This window comes from Leiobunum rupestre, chromosome 6, assembly GCF_980474605.1.
Source record: "Leiobunum rupestre chromosome 6, qqLeiRupe1.1.hap1, whole genome shotgun sequence".
Classification (NCBI taxonomy): Eukaryota; Metazoa; Arthropoda; class Arachnida; order Opiliones; family Sclerosomatidae; genus Leiobunum; species Leiobunum rupestre.
In genome coordinates, this window is record NC_143389.1 from 58,125,447 (window position 1) to 58,140,940 (window position 15,494).

Genomic DNA, 15,494 nt, shown 5'->3' on the forward strand with positions numbered 1-15,494 from the left:
TGGGGAACATCTTTATTGGTTTTGATTGTGGGGAACATCTTATTGGTCTTGGTTGTGGAGAATATCTTTATTGGTCTTGGTTGTGAAAAATATCTTTATTGGTCTTGGATGTGGGGAATATCATTATTGGTCTTGGTTGTGGGGAATATATTTTTATTGGTTTTCATTATGTGGAACGTCTTTACTGGTTTTCGTTATTCGTTTTTTGTCACGGGGAATATCTTTGTTGGTTTTCATCATAGGAAATATCTTTGTTGGCTTTCGTTATGGAAAATGTATTCTAGATTGGGCGTTTCCATTCTGAAAGGTATAACAGAATTTTACCAATACACCGTCTTAGCTCAATGTCCTTAGGTATCAAAATATATTCTTGGTGATAGTAAGACAACAATAATGGACCAGGTTGCGAATGTCTTACTTACATTACGTACACTTATGGTAGCGGGTAATTCGTGCCCTCGATATCAAAGGTTGGCGCAATACTTTGAGAGCATTTAATTCAATATTAAATTTACATTAAAAGGGGCGCACGGGGAGAAAATATGGTTGATGCGAAGTATCTCGTTAACCTTTTCGAGAACCTGGCCAAAACGTTTTCCCGCAAACGAGAAAATAATTGAACCACCTGCCGATATGTAACCAGCGCGATGTTGGTACCGTGTAATTTCGAGACCGACGAAATAGCCCGTCGGACGCTAATCTAATGAAACGACGGACGAATTAAGCCTTTTTAAATGGCATTGTTAACATTGACATAGCGCTGTTTCGAGGTCCTATTTACTTCTTCGTGTCGTTCAAATCCAATTAGTGTCGCCTTTTCGCTAACGTCAAATGTTGCGCGAAGAAAGGAGGTTTTGTTGGTACTCGCTACAAACGGTGATTCAGAGCCGGTAAAAGACCTTTTTTCGCTCGCTAAAAATTTGTTTTTTTCTTATCTTCACCGATCCACTCAAATTATGGTTTGGAAAATGTACGAACCAGGTGAATTTCCTAATAGAATTTCATTAACAGCAATTTTCAAATTAATTTCTGGGTTACATTAGCGGTTGAGGTACAGTATATTTTAAGCTACAAAATTTGATATTCTGGAAACGAAACTCAATATTATTTTTCACGTTGTACTAAATAATTTCCACTAAATACTTTTCACGTACATATTTCACTCAATTAAATTTAACGCCCATATTTTACTAAATTAATTTTTACGTACATATTTTACTAAATTAATTTCCACGTACATATTTTACTAAATTAATTTTTACGTACATATTTTACTAAATTAATTTCCACGTACATATTTTACTACATTAATTTTTACGTACATATTTTACTACATTAATTTTCACGCACATATTTTACTAAATTAATTTATACGTATATATTTGCACTAAAATAATTTCCACGTATATATTTGCACTAAATTAATTTCCACGTATATATTTGCACTAAATTAATTTCCACGTATATATTTGCACTAAATTAATTTTCAGGTATATATTTGCACTAAATTAATTTTCACGTATATATTTGCACTAAATTAATTTTCACGTATATATTTGCACTAAATTAATTTTCACGTATATATTTGCACTAAAATAATTTTCACGTATATATTTGCACTAAATTAATTTTCACGTATATATTTGCACTAAAAAAAATTTTCACGTATATATTTGCACTAAATTAATTTTCACGTATATATTGGCACTAAATTAATTTTCACGTATATATTTGCATGAAATTAATTTTCACGTATATATTTGAACTCTCCACTAGTGCTGAAAATAATTTTAAAGACTTTGACAATTTTCTTTATTAGTTGTTTGTTTCGGAGGTAATCCCTAAACGTGTTGGATGTTATATATAACGTAATTTATGTGTATGGCTATATATAATTTGGCTTTTAACAAATTACGTACTGCAGTAAGGAGTGAGTGGGAGTTTAATGTTATTAATATTACGTCACATATCGTAATTTTATACCTAAATTATCAATTATTTTTGGACACGTTGAGCCCCTAACCCCGTCACGCTAAGGGGGGGGGAAGGGAAAAAGGAGGCGGTCTTATTTTTTGCGTCCTCGCTGCAGCGTTAATCGCGTCGAAAAACGTAATGAGATTGCAGTATTATTTGATTTTATTAAAGCGGAGGAGCATACCGGGGGGCCCAACGTGTGGAATTGGAGAAACGCTAAAAATAATCTCGACATATTCATTTTCCCTGAGTATAAATAAATACATTCTTGTTAGTAGTATGATTAGTTTTCTAGAGGTAAAAAGCTAAATTAATAAGCTTAATTTTTAAAATTTTTTAATAGTTTTAAGGTAATAACAACAACAATCTATAAGCTACTACCCAAGGAACCACACAGGCATAAGTCCTATCTAGTGACTTGTAAGGCCTTGTTAAAGGGAATATAACCTCTGGTATTTCTGTCGCCCTCTGAGGGTTCCAATATTGTCCGCTGCCTCCCATGGCTTTTCACACTTGCGGCGCTGATAATCGCTGATTGTGAAGGGAATAAAGGAAATTGATGGGGTCTTCCATAAAGAACGCGTTGGAGGTTCTATTCCCTTTAATGGTGGTCAGGTTACAAAGCGTAGGAGCCCATTATCCACATCTGGTAGGAGGCAGCATTTGTTCCAAAAAGACCACTTTTTCGAATAATATGCATACTACTTCTAAATAATGGTAAATAATGGTTAATATGTTAATTATGGTTAGTATGTAAATTATGGTAAATAATGGTTAATATGTTAATTATGGTAAATAATGGTTAATATGTTAATTATGGTAAATAATGGTTAATATGTTAATTATGGTAAATAATGGTTAATATGTTAATTATGGTAAATAATGTTTAGTATGTTAATTATGGTAAATAATGGTTAGTATGTTAATTATGGTAAATAATGGTTAGTATGTTAATTATGGTAAATAATGGTTAATATGTTAATTATGGTAAATAATGGTTAATATGTTAATTATGGTAAATAATGGTTAGTATGTTAATTATGGTAAATAATGGTTAATATGTTAATTATGGTAAATAATCGTTAATATGTTAATTATGGTAAATAATCGTTAATATGTTAATTATGGTAAATAATGGTTAATATGTTAATTATGGTAAATAATGGTTAATATGTTAATTATGGTAAATAATGGTAAATATTGGTTAAATCAAGAAAATCATTCAACAAAGGAATATATCGACACTAGACGAGCTTAAACTTTATTTTCATTACTCTAAAAGTCTATTCTAAATCTTAAAGGTTTTATCTCCTTAAATGTATGTTTAAGTTTTAAATACTGTAAATAATATTATTTACCACTATCTACCATTATATACCACTTTCCCATTTTATACCATCACGTTATTTACCATTATTTACCACATAATTTAACACCTGTTAAATCCCACTTCGTAACCCTGGTAGGAGGGTGGTGGAAAGTCACTTATGGTGCTATTATTATTAATTGGATTGAGTATTTGTGACGTAATTTTGGGCTGATAGTTTGAGTATTTGTTACGTAATTAATTTCGGGGCTGGGGGTTTTCTAATGAGGAAGATTTTTACACCGAATGTGCTGTAGTTGCCGCTGCACAACATGCGAGATGGTCTTTCCCGTTCCAATTCCCACGTGAAAGCCCCATCCCCCATGTTGTGTAGCGCCATCTACAGCATATTCAGTCTAAAAATCTTCATTGCGAGGCGGATGGGAGGGTCAAAAACCGCAATTTTTAGTGAACAACCCCTTATTTCAAATTGGTTATAATATTTTCAATTTATGTAAAATTGGAATCTAGGTCTTACTTTATTTCTGTAAGGGAACGTACATAAATCAGCCTGCAGAAAGGGCGAAAAACTGGGTGTTTCAATAACAAGTGGCATTTTTTTCTTTGCAAATCCGACATTCATTACCCGATAATCCCGCCTTTTAATCGACATTCGAGGTATTTAATTAAAATTAATTAACGTGTACGCGAATGTGGGGCATGTCAGAGTGCGCGAGAGATTGCGCAACCTTCATTACGGTCTTTAAACTAGACATATTTTCTCTGTTTGTTCATTGTTTTCTCGACACATTAGCAGTCACCCGCTTTCTCGCTGGGCCAAACCTAAAAACGGCGAGAGCTCATTTGGTGGCACTGCCTCAAAGCCTCGAGGCTCGAATTTCCACCGACCACGCTATTATCTATTCTGTTTAAAGTGACGGTGAAATTTATATTAAATAGTTGCCTCGGGCTAATCGCGACCGTATTCTTCATTCTTAATACCGCTTATTGTTGTGTTTGCAAAGAAAGGATTATAGTCGGCTACGGGACGCACTTTCTTTTTCGAAATTATTTTACGATTTTGTTTTTTCAACATTTTCGACGTTCAAACCCGAGAATTCAAAGGAATAGTTATAGCTCGAAATGGATTTTGAAAAAAAATTTTCAACCTCAGCTTATTTTCAAAACCATTTAAAATATCAACTTTTAATTAGAGATTATTTTAGACATTCGGCTGTCTTTCCATGTTTATATTGGAAATTGTAATGTAATTCCAAGTTTATTTTATACATTCGACTGTCATTCCATGTTTATATTGGAAATTGTAATGTAATTCCAAGTTTATTTTATACATTCGACTGTCATTCCATGTTTATATTGGAAATTGTAATGTAATTCCAAGTTTATTATAGCCATTCTACTGTCATTCCATGTTTATTTTGGAAATTGTAATGCAATTTTTAAGTTTATTTTAGACATTAAACTGGCATGCCATGTTTATTTTAGAAATTTTACTATAATTCCAAGTTTATTTAAAATAATCAACGGTAATTCCAAAGTTAATTTTAGACACTCGACTGTCATTCTAAGTGTATTTTAGAAGTTCGATTGAATTCCAATTTTATTTTAGAAGTTCGACTGTATTCCAAGTTTATTTAGAAATTCGACTGTAATTCCAAGTTTATTTAGAAATTCGACTGTAATTCTAAGTTTATTTTAGACATTCAACTGTCATTCTAAGTGTATTTAAGAAATTCGACTGCAATGCATTCGATTGTAATTCCAAGTTTATTTTAGAAATTCAGTTGTAATTCCAAGTTTATTTTAGAAATTTGGTTGTAATTCCAAGTTTATTTTAGAAGGTTGATTGTAATTACAATTTGATTTTAGAAGTTCGACTGTAATTCCAATTTTATTTTAGAAGTTCGACTGTAATTCCAATTTTATTTTAGAAGTTCGACTGTAATTCCAATTTTATTTTAAAAATATAGTTTCATCCCGAGTTTAATAAATAAAATTTGGTTTCATCTTCAGTTTAATAAATAAAAATTATAGTTTCATTCCGAGTTTATTTTAAAAATATAGTTTCATCCCGAGTTTAATAAATAAAATTTAGTTTCATCTTCAGTTTAATAAATAAAAATTATAGTTTCATTCCGAGTTTATTTTATAAATTATATTTTCATCCCGAGTTTATTTAAAAAATTCCAGTTTCAACTTGATGGTTTAAATTCGAGTTTCAAATTGATGTTTTAAATTCGAGTTTCAAATTGATGTTTTAAATTCGAGTTTCAAATTGATGTTTTAAATTCGAGTTTCAAATTGATGTTATAAATTCCAGTTTCAAATTAATTGATGTTATAAATTCGAGTTTCAAATTGATGTTTTAAATTCGAGTTTCAAATTGATGTTTTAAATTCAAGTTTCAACTTGATGTTTTAAATTCGAGTTTCAACTTGATGTTTTAAATTCGTTTTATCCATTACTTTAAATAGCGCGAATGTGAGAAATTCCAAATTTTCAACCAGCGTTTCCTTTTTAGAAGTATGGTTTTTCAACAATAATTTTTTTGTGAAATCAACCTAAGATTTTCTGAACAAATTTATGGTATTTAGTTATGGTACATTTGGTTGAATTTCCCCCTCAGGGCTGGTAATTTGCATGAAAATAAATGATAAAATAAAACTACTCAATATTTTTATGCGTTTCAACACTGTAGGGACGGGCGTGATCAAATGAAATGTTTTACACGGCAATTACGGATCCAATTTACGCCACATTTTCGATGTTACACCCAGCCCCTATGTAATTGCTTTAAAAAAAAAATTATTTCGGTTTTTCTCGACAGTATTATAGGCCCTACGGTATTTGGTAACGAGAGGATAAGAACGTTCGCTTACATAATCTACATTTCTTAACAAATATACAGACAGCTTAAAGCTTATCGAAAACCAAGGCAACTTAGCATTGGAGAAACAATGGCTAATTTAAACGTCGGCTGGCGTTATGATGATCAAAACGATATCAAAAATTAACCTGGGATTGACGGGCGGACGAAAGCTTGGAAAATCATTGTTAGAATCTGACGTGAGTCTTTTTTGAAAAGGCCGCATCGCGTTGGGTATTTCAAAATGGTGAAAAGGGTAAATTTGACACAGGCAAGGCGAGGGAGTGGTCACCCTTTTAACTTTTGGACCAATTTGTCTGAAATACGCCGATTGAATAGTAACCGATAACATATTTATATTGCCCGGTTATTACTTTGTAGGTTTTACAGAAAGGTGGGAGGGTTTCGTGTCAGTTTTGTGAGCGAAAGGTCAATCTAGGCTGTTCCCCTCGGCTCAACCCAGAGCTGTCCATTTTGAAAAACCATCATCGCTTTCAATGTTTGAAAAATCAATCATTGTATTTTCAATTTTACGCTTTGCGTCATAACTAAAATGTACTTATTTCTACTTCGGGAGAATGTTAAAACGATTTTTCGAGTGGCTCAAAATCCAAATTATGCTCTAGTGGTAAGCTCTTACCCCCCACCCCCAAATCGGCCTGGATTATCATAGTCTCCCTAAGCCTTTGATTGAAGCACACGGTAGTAACGTTTTTCCTCCCCCACCTCATGACGTGGTAGGAGTGCACTAGATCATTAAGCTCTTATGGCATGGCTCGTCGATCGTCTCAACGTAGTCATTCTCCCTAAGTGGAAATAAATACATTCTTGGTCGTAATTTATGTTGAAATCATGCAGAGGTCTCGCCATCTAGTTTGATAAATAGAAAGTAAACCAGATCTAATTTATTGTTAGAAATAAGTTTGTGGAAGTGGTGAAATGTCGATATAACAAAGAACCAAAAGTGACATAATTACCAAAAGTGTGACAATCCCTGTACTTTCGTATGCTAAAGGTTTAATGAATGCTCGACTCGAGATCGACCACATAAAAGACTATTTATTGTCACCTTTTTTTTTTCAAAAATAATAAACTTTATTTTGGTGCACATGACAATTAGGCCTTCGCACCATACACACCCTGATACAGATACCCAAAAATAAAAACAAAAGAAAAAGAAAAATATATATACAGAAAGATAAAAGTTGGCAGTCCTTTCTACTGTTTTCTCTTCTGTGTTTTTAACACAAAAAAAATGACTATTTATGTCTGCTTTGTATTCTACTTGCGCTTTAAAAAATACTGGCCGCGCGAAAAATAGCACAGATATCAGAAATGATTGCCATGTCTCCGTTTCCTCTCTGGTATTATATCGTAGGTAGATGGCGATAGCGTCTCCACAGAACGACTTTTATTTCGCTCGTAACATTTATTATGAAATATGTTCGATTGACACACTTTTGGTAATTATGTCACTTTTGAAAGAACGTATATATGTATAAGAACGTTGAACAAAAGGCATCGCTTGGGCCATGATTTAATCAGTTTCAGAATAACTCCGCCCTAAAATCCGCGTGGAGCGCGCGCTTGAACAAGAAACGGTTTTAACCTTTAGCGCGCGCCGCACGCGGTTTTTTGGGCGGAGTTATTCTGTAACCGAATGCATCATGGCACCAGGCGCCAATTTGATCGTTCAACGTTCTTATACATATATATGTTATTGATATAACCATGGGCCAAATAATGGATTTATCATTATTTGGCCCATGATATAAACAATTTAAATAATATACTGAACACCACTGAACCGTTAATGGAAAAACCACTGAAAAGTATCTTTTGCTAGCCATTCAAAAACTTTATTTCTAGCACTGTTTTAAATATAAAAGAATATTCTTCTGCCGTGATTTGCACAAAGGCATTAACGACCATTTTTGACATTTTTATGTTTTAGTTTTATCTGGGTAAGTTGGTGGTGCTGATTCTGAATCTGAAATCAGTTTGTTTCTAGCCCTCTTAGGTTAAAAGATATACGCTTGTCACAAAAGCATTATTTCGATACTTTCACGGAAATACTTCGCAAATAGGCATTAAGCGCCATCCTTTACTTAGCACAAAAGCATTTTATGGGTTTATCCAATCAGCGATTGTGTATTTGGTACACGTGCTATCGATATCGTCTGCTGCTGACTTGGTCCTTGCCATTCCTTGGAGTGCAGCGTTGCCAACTGTACTATAATTATAGTACTTTTCGATATTATTACTATCGATTTTCTCCGTACTATAATTTCAATCACGTACTATATAGTACGCTTTTTGCGATAATTTAACTATGTTTTAGAAAGTTCCTATCTATTAACCTAAGAAATAACCATGGACTAATCAAGCGTGTTGTAGGAACGAAATAGGCCATGGAACTTGGAAAGGGGTGACTGATACTTTTACTCACTTCAAAGTTAAATGCCCAACTATGATCAAGTGCTACAAAGTTATAGCGAGTAATCAAAGCTGGCCGTAACTGCGTACTATAGTTTTCTAGAAAATTCGATTATATTTGAGCTTTGATAGTGGCTTGGAAATAAGTGGTGGTCACTGGGTCAAAGACCAGTTTATTAATTGCTCGGACCAGTTTTTTTATTCAAAAGCTAGGGGTTCACTGGTCCAGTGTCCAGTTTATTAATTTAAAATTATCTACCGTATTATTAACCAACTGGTCTACGTGACCACTGAAATAATTCAAGAGTTGGGAGTCACTGGCCAAATAGACCAGTTTGGAAATAAACCTTATTTCCAAGCCTGTTTGATACTGTAATTTCAGTTTTGGGACCTGGCAACGCTGTTGGAGTGTTGACCGCTTTAGCGTCTGCTCCACTGTATTTTATCGTTACTGTTTGTGTTTATTGAATATTTAATATAAATTTGGCCCAACTAATATTATTTAACCTCCAGAATGCCGTTCATGCGAGGTCCTGCCCCCATTAGAAGAACAATAAGATATCTCGAACAGGGTAGAATCGTATTTCGCAACAATGTTAAAATATTTACCATAAATTATAACCATTTGGGAGAAAATCATAAAGGAACTTATGAGTTCGTGTTTTGGAAATTACCCCAACTCCTCTACAAGAACCCCCAAGTGCAAATTACTACTTTTAGGGACATGACCCCTACACCATTTGGCAGATTTTGGCTTGAGGATGGTAAAGATTATGTTATGGACTTTGATGGGAAGTCTAAAGATGAAATTGAAGACCATTTATGTAAAATATTGGGGAAATCACAGGCGCAACTCCAGATGGAGGCATTTCAAGCCGAAGATAACCCAGCTTACTTTGGAGCCTCCTTTAATAGACATTGCATTTGTGAAGTTCCTGGTCAGGTCCCTTGCCCCGGAGTTGTACCATTACCCAAAAGAATGAGAGGAAAATATAGAAAAGCCACTGAAGAGGAACTAGCTCAGGGTTAATGGTGATAACGAAGGTTGTAGAAGTTTAAAAATTCTATTGCGTAATAAATTTCAAGCGCTATCATTTGGTTGGTTTTTTTTCTTAGAATATGTTTTGCTTGTGTAAATCTTAAAACAAATGAGGCAATTTAAGAAATTTTAATTTATTTTATATAAATGGAACTAGTTTAATGAGCTTTCTTGAAAAATTTACACTGAAGATGATTTACCATTATCTTTCATAGCTAAAGGTGGTTGCTCAAGAATTAAATCTATTAAACCAAACTCTTTAGCTGCTTCTGGATTTAGAAATTTGTCTCTTTCCATGTTATCTTCTGCAATTATTCAGATACAGTATTTAAAAAAAAATTCACTCGGAAATAGCTATAACTTTACCAATGGCTTTCAGAGGTTGTTTAGTGTGTTTGGCATATAATTCGTTGATTTTCCTTTTCAAATACAAAATCTCTTCAGCTTGAATTTGGATATCAGTAGCTTGCCCCTAAAATCATTTAATTATTAAATAATGTTTTGTTAAGTGCTTCTGTATAACATTTCCATATAATGGGCTATAAATGCGAAATTCTTGTATTCCCAGTGCTATTTAAAATGTTATCATGGAGACCAAATTAGCCACGAGCTAATATATAGTTTGTCACCCAGGACAGTATGAGGAATTGTACACATTTTCAAAATCTACTATAATAACTTTTTTCGCTTCAAAAAAGTTGATGAAGCTTTACGGAGTTGGAAGTAACATTACATCATATTCCATGACTAAGGTTTCATAAAAGAAAATAACTTTAGCGCACACTTATTAGTTATAATGTTACATATGGTTGTATAAATATCCTTTTAAATTACATACCACAGCTTGGCCAGATGGTTGATGAATCATAATTCTGGAATTAGGTAGTGAATGTCTTAAACCATGACTACCAGCACATAATAGCAAACTAGCCATGCTACAAGCTTGACCGACACACCAAGTTGTTATTGGAGGAAGGACGTATTGCATTGTATCATATATTCCTAGGCCAGCGGTTACTGAGCCACCTAAAATTTTAAATTCAATATATTATAAAGTTATTTAAAAATTATTTAATTAAACGCAGAAAAGGTTTAATTAATTTTCATAGCTTTTGGTTCAAAGATAGATTGCACTCAGACTTGGGTGTGAAAACTTCGAGGCAGTTGTAATTTTTCAAGCTCTGGGTCGAGCACAATGTATTCTTGATCAAATTGCTATTTTAATGAATATGGAAAATCTTTTAAACCTGGACTGTTTAGGTACATATGAATTGGTTTCTTGCTACTTTCAGATTGTAAAAACAACAGTTGTGCCACAACAAGACTAGAAAGTTCATCAGTTATCTGCCAATACACCGAACCACCTATCACTTAAAGTTGAAACATAAGATAACTATTGGCTTAATGCGGGTGTATTTATTATAGATTCTTACAGGTCCCATAACGCAAATGATCCTTTCTTTAAGTAATCGTGAATAAATATCATAGGCTCGCTCTCCCCTTCCAGTTTGTTCGATTACAATAGGAATCAACGGCATTAGCTTTGACGAGGAATTATGAATGTTTCGCGGTTTGAAACATTTATTCGTTGATTGGAGGATGTTAATTATGTTTCTCCTAAATGCCATAGCCATAAATTGGACAATTAAAAACAATTTTCGAAGATAACTTAGATAGAGAGGCAACTTCTAAAATAGGCTTCAGAAGGTATCGAGACGTTTTGTCATCTGCTAAGAAAATAAAATGATGACCATAGAGATAGAAAAGAAATAGAGTGAAGATTACCGCGTTAAGGCACCCCTGTTTTTAACCGGCAAAATTCATCCCTCCACGCATGTATGAAAGCGGAGATGGGCACAATTTGCACTGCCATCTACCCTTCCTTTGTTTACATCAAATGACAGTTGATTTTCCAAAAGGCATAATGTATTTCATTTCACCGCGCGTCGAGGGCGCCACGTAATCTGCCCATCTCACGGTTTCCTACCAGTCTTGGAAATAAGGAATTTTTTAAAACTAGTCCTTAGGATTAGTAACCCCTATTGTCTACAAAAATAAACTGTTTTTTTTTTTCTATTGGTCCCATTGTAAATTATTTTTTATGGAATGTGAAATGTGGATAGGTCTAGACTCTAGAAACCATATAAATGTTTATAATTCAAGAAGGCGCGAATCGTGAATCGCGCCGCGTGGTGTTTTACTTCATTATTCATCATAGAAATCTCATAGGTAACTAGAATGCTGCCGCCTACGGCCGAGCTTGACGCCAGTTCGCCTTGAACCTTCAGCCAATGAGAGGCCGTAGAGTGGTTCCGCCAAGGAGGATAATAATCCTCCTTGGATCCGCTACTATAGCGGGAGATATATTACGTCATTCTCTCTGGTGACATTAAATTCTTGGCAGAACCACTCTTTGAGCTCTGATTGGCTGAGATCTGGCTATCGTCTGCCACGGAATTTGGCCCATTTGCCAGTTACACGGTAGCATTCTAGTTACCTATGTTATTCATTGTAACTTAATACCACTACTAAAGGTTGCTGGTAACTTCATAAGCCCTTCATCTCTAGTGTGACGTTTATTGTGTTAGAAAGAAAAAAGTCGGAGTAGATATTGGAAGAAAGCTGGAATTTTTAAACTGGTCCCGCCTCAATGCCCATAAAAAAAGTGAAGTATTTTGCCATCTAGGGTAAAAATAATATTTCTATGGTTTTTACCCTAGATGGCAACTATAGCATTATATTTGAATGTTTGTACAGCTCATTTGAGGGAATTTCAAAATAAAATTTACGTTCATACCCGTGGAACTAGCTATTTGGATACTCGTAAATTCCAAATGCATACGTGATTTTAATTATGAATATACTGTAACGCACGCTACATCAGTTGATCCATGGTTAAAAGAACGTAGTTATAGGTTCCTAAGAAAAGGTCTGGATTAATCATTAATCAAAATAAGCACGTGCAATTAAGGAAAGAATTGCAACACAGACATTTTGGGGGAATGGTTTGCACTTTCACCTCGCAGCAAGAGGAACCAGCTTGTGGCACTGGGTGAAAACTCGGAACAACTCTTTCTTCCCACTGGTTAAAGGTTTTCCCCCGAGTTCTACGCGGCTTCTCCTTCCATAAAAATGTATCAAGGTTAAAGGTAATAGTTAGTGTAGGGACTAGGGAGCGGTTGGCTCGCGTGGCATGAAGGGCTGGTCACCACCCTCCTACACATTGTAACCCGGTCACCTGAATTAATTGCTTTAAAAGTCGCTGGATGACTTAGGCCTAGGTGGTGCCTTGGGTATTAGCCTAGCTGATTATTATTTTTCACTGCCGGAATTATAATGGATCATATATGCAAAAATGAGCGCCCGCCGACATTTTACTAAACCTTATACGTTTATTAACGCATTCATTTAAGATTTAAGATTTATTTGTTGACAACCCTTTTGGAACAGGGCGGCTCACTCACAAACGAGGAGCACAGTCGAAAAAAATAAAAAATATATACACAAAACCAGCATTGAATAAAATCCAGGAAATACCAAAAACCCAATCCAGAAATTTACAGCACAAATAAAACCCGCCAAAAACCCAATTTAAAATAAGCATATAAATAAAAAATACACATATATATATATATAATACGATAAGAGCTAAAGGAAACCGATTAAATATTATTCAAACGACGCCAAGCGTCCTTGGCCTTCTTCCACAACCCAAGAATCCATTTGACCTGATGTAGATCTGAAATAGTATTACCGAAGCCGACAAGCACCTCTGTAGGGGGGTGTTCGTGGTCCATCCACCATTCCGAAACTCCCGGGTGGTTCTCCAAAGCTGGACACGTCAAAAGGATGTGACTTAAATCTTCGACCTCATGGTTATAGAGTTTGCATGCCGGCAAGTCACCGAAAAGTTGGGCCTGTCGTTGACCAGTTAACAAAGCACCACAACGGGCATCAAAAAGTAGGTCACTCTGCCACGATCCGTCGTAGAAGGGCTCTGGAGCTGGAACACTTTTCAACTGATATAGGCAAAGGCTACGCTTCTCTCTTATTTCAGCCTTCCACAGTTGGCTTGCAGATTCCCGCACGTCCATTGTGGCCCATTGATGTTCGTTCGTAGCCTCACTCCTTTTAGTGCCAATATCGTAAATTTTGTCAAGATGTTCTAGCCGCCGAAAAAAACCTGTTCTAACATTTTCGTGTCGCAAGGCCCGAAACACGATACCAGGAAACATGTGGCTTGGCATCAACATCAGCCGACCAAAGTACTTCAATTTGCTGACCACCTCACGCTCACGCATAGTGCTCCAACCAAGCTCCCCCTTAATAGCAGCATTCGGAGTACAGGGACCCGCAGACAAAACACTCTTACCGGCTTCTCTTTGAGCATAGTCCAGCGCTGCAATGGAAGCTTTCGAGAGTGCCATCACCTCATTTGCATACGTAAGGGCGGGAACCGCCACCGACTTCCATAAAGTGCGCCCGACAGAGTAGTTGTTGTACGAATTTTTCGCCAAATTCTTCACTGCCCATCGGAGACTCGTCCCCTTAGACACTAACTTCCGTCCAAATAACCATTTCCATTTGAAGAAAAAATAATTCCTAGGTACGTGCACTCTGTAGCGACCTCAATTTTAGCTCCATGCAAAGTGAACGTATCGCTTCCACCCTCTGAACCAAAGATCAAAACCTTAGACTTATCACTCCCAAAGCGCAAACCACACTCTTCCGCAAAAGAGGTGCAAGTATTCAACAATTCCTGAAGGCCTCCCGCTGAATCCGCCAATAAGAGAACATCGTCCGCGAAGAGCAAGCAACTTAAACGACGTCCAGATTCCCCGTTTACAAAAGCACCATTAGAGGACCACTCCAGGCGATCAGCCAATCCATTTATGTAGATAACAAACAGTAGGGGGACAACGGGCAACCCTGACGAAGGCCGACAGAAGTCTTCATAGGAGCGGTGGTAACTCCTTGCGCTTTATAAACACAACTACTTCCTGCATACAAGCGCTCAATGCTGTCTATCGTAGCAGAATCAACTCCCATGTTCTTCAAGGCCATCCAAAGTTGGGGTAACCAAACACTATCATAGGCCTTCTGTAGATCCAGGAAACCACAATAAAGCGGACGCTTCTTTAGTTGGTAAAGTTCAATAACACGAACAAATTATCAGCAATTCGTCGACCATGTCGAAACCCATATTGCGCCTCGTTTAAAAAACCATTCAACTCCATATAAATAGAAAGACGTTCCTTCCACAAAATTGCGTACACCTTATACATAATAGAAGTAACGGCTATCGGCCTATAGGAATCCAAATCATCTTCGGGCTTTCCTTTTCCCTTATGAATCAAGCTGACTCGACACTCCTTCCAACTACCAGAAATATCGCCAGACTTTCGGATTTCATTATAGATGGACAACAGACATTGAAGAGCTGAAGAACCAAGAGCCAGAACTAGTTCCCCGTAGAGTTCATCCATCGCAGCTGCTTTACCCCGTTGTAATTTTTTAATAACGGCCAAAAACTCCGGTAGTAAGAAGGGTGCATTGAGGCGTTCGGCTGGAGTTACAGTTGGAACTTTCACCACAGAGTGCGCTTGGCTATCCGTCACAGTAGGACGACTCAATAGCGTTGCCTCCATGTCTGCTATATATTCTTGAATTCGGGCTTGCATGACGGATTTTTCATACAGAAGAATACCAGACTTAGACCGAAAACCCTTTAATCCAGAAGCAGATTGGGAGGATAAACGTCGCATTTTAGAAATATACTTCCAGAACTTTTTCCCCTGCGCTTTGCTAGCCTTGATAATATCATTCTCAATACGTTTATTAACAAGTTGGAT

At 35.8% G+C, this 15,494-nt stretch overlaps 3 protein-coding genes across 3 annotated transcripts; 1 reads left to right on the forward strand and 2 right to left on the reverse strand.

Moving 5' to 3' along the window:
• The first annotated feature begins 9,044 nt into the window (after nucleotides 1–9,044).
• On the forward strand, nucleotides 9,045–9,697 carry mRpS25 (mitochondrial ribosomal protein S25). The gene has a single exon (XM_090177371.1). It carries the CDS (start codon nucleotides 9,118–9,120, stop codon nucleotides 9,631–9,633), a length of 516 nt encoding a protein of 171 aa, XP_090033497.1. The 5' UTR covers nucleotides 9,045–9,117; the 3' UTR covers nucleotides 9,634–9,697.
• A 78-nt stretch (nucleotides 9,698–9,775) lies between these two features.
• ClpP (Caseinolytic protease proteolytic subunit) lies at nucleotides 9,776–11,369 on the reverse strand. Its single transcript, XM_090177370.1, has 5 exons — nucleotides 11,076–11,369; nucleotides 10,890–10,986; nucleotides 10,481–10,668; nucleotides 10,009–10,114; nucleotides 9,776–9,947 (listed from the first exon to the last, which is right to left on the reverse strand). Exons 1-5 carry the CDS (start codon nucleotides 11,274–11,276, stop codon nucleotides 9,823–9,825), a joined length of 717 nt encoding a protein of 238 aa, XP_090033496.1. The 5' UTR covers nucleotides 11,277–11,369; the 3' UTR covers nucleotides 9,776–9,822.
• A 2,828-nt stretch (nucleotides 11,370–14,197) lies between these two features.
• LOC149942789 (uncharacterized) lies at nucleotides 14,198–14,691 on the reverse strand. The gene is made up of 2 exons (XM_090179515.1): nucleotides 14,640–14,691; nucleotides 14,198–14,571 (listed from the first exon to the last, which is right to left on the reverse strand). Exons 1-2 carry the CDS (start codon nucleotides 14,689–14,691, stop codon nucleotides 14,198–14,200), a joined length of 426 nt encoding a protein of 141 aa, XP_090035641.1.
• Nucleotides 14,692–15,494: the final 803 nt, after the last annotated feature.

Coding starts and splice junctions, on each gene's coding strand:
- mRpS25 (XM_090177371.1), top strand. CDS start 9,118: ATGCCGTTCATGCGAGGTCCTGCCCCCATTAGAAGAACAATAAGATAT.
- ClpP (XM_090177370.1), bottom strand. CDS start 11,276: ATGGCTATGGCATTTAGGAGAAACATAATTAACATCCTCCAATCAACG. Junction 10,115..10,480: donor AACCATCTGGCCAAGCTGTG/GTATGTAATTTA, acceptor AAATGATTTTAG/GGGCAAGCTACTGATATCCA. Junction 9,948..10,008: donor ACAACCTCTGAAAGCCATTG/GTAAAGTTATAG, acceptor GAATAATTGCAG/AAGATAACATGGAAAGAGAC.
- LOC149942789 (XM_090179515.1), bottom strand. CDS start 14,691: ATGGGAGTTGATTCTGCTACGATAGACAGCATTGAGCGCTTGTATGCA. Junction 14,572..14,639: donor TGAGCGCTTGTATGCAGGAA/GTAGTTGTGTTT, acceptor GGCCTTCGTCAG/GGTTGCCCGTTGTCCCCCTA.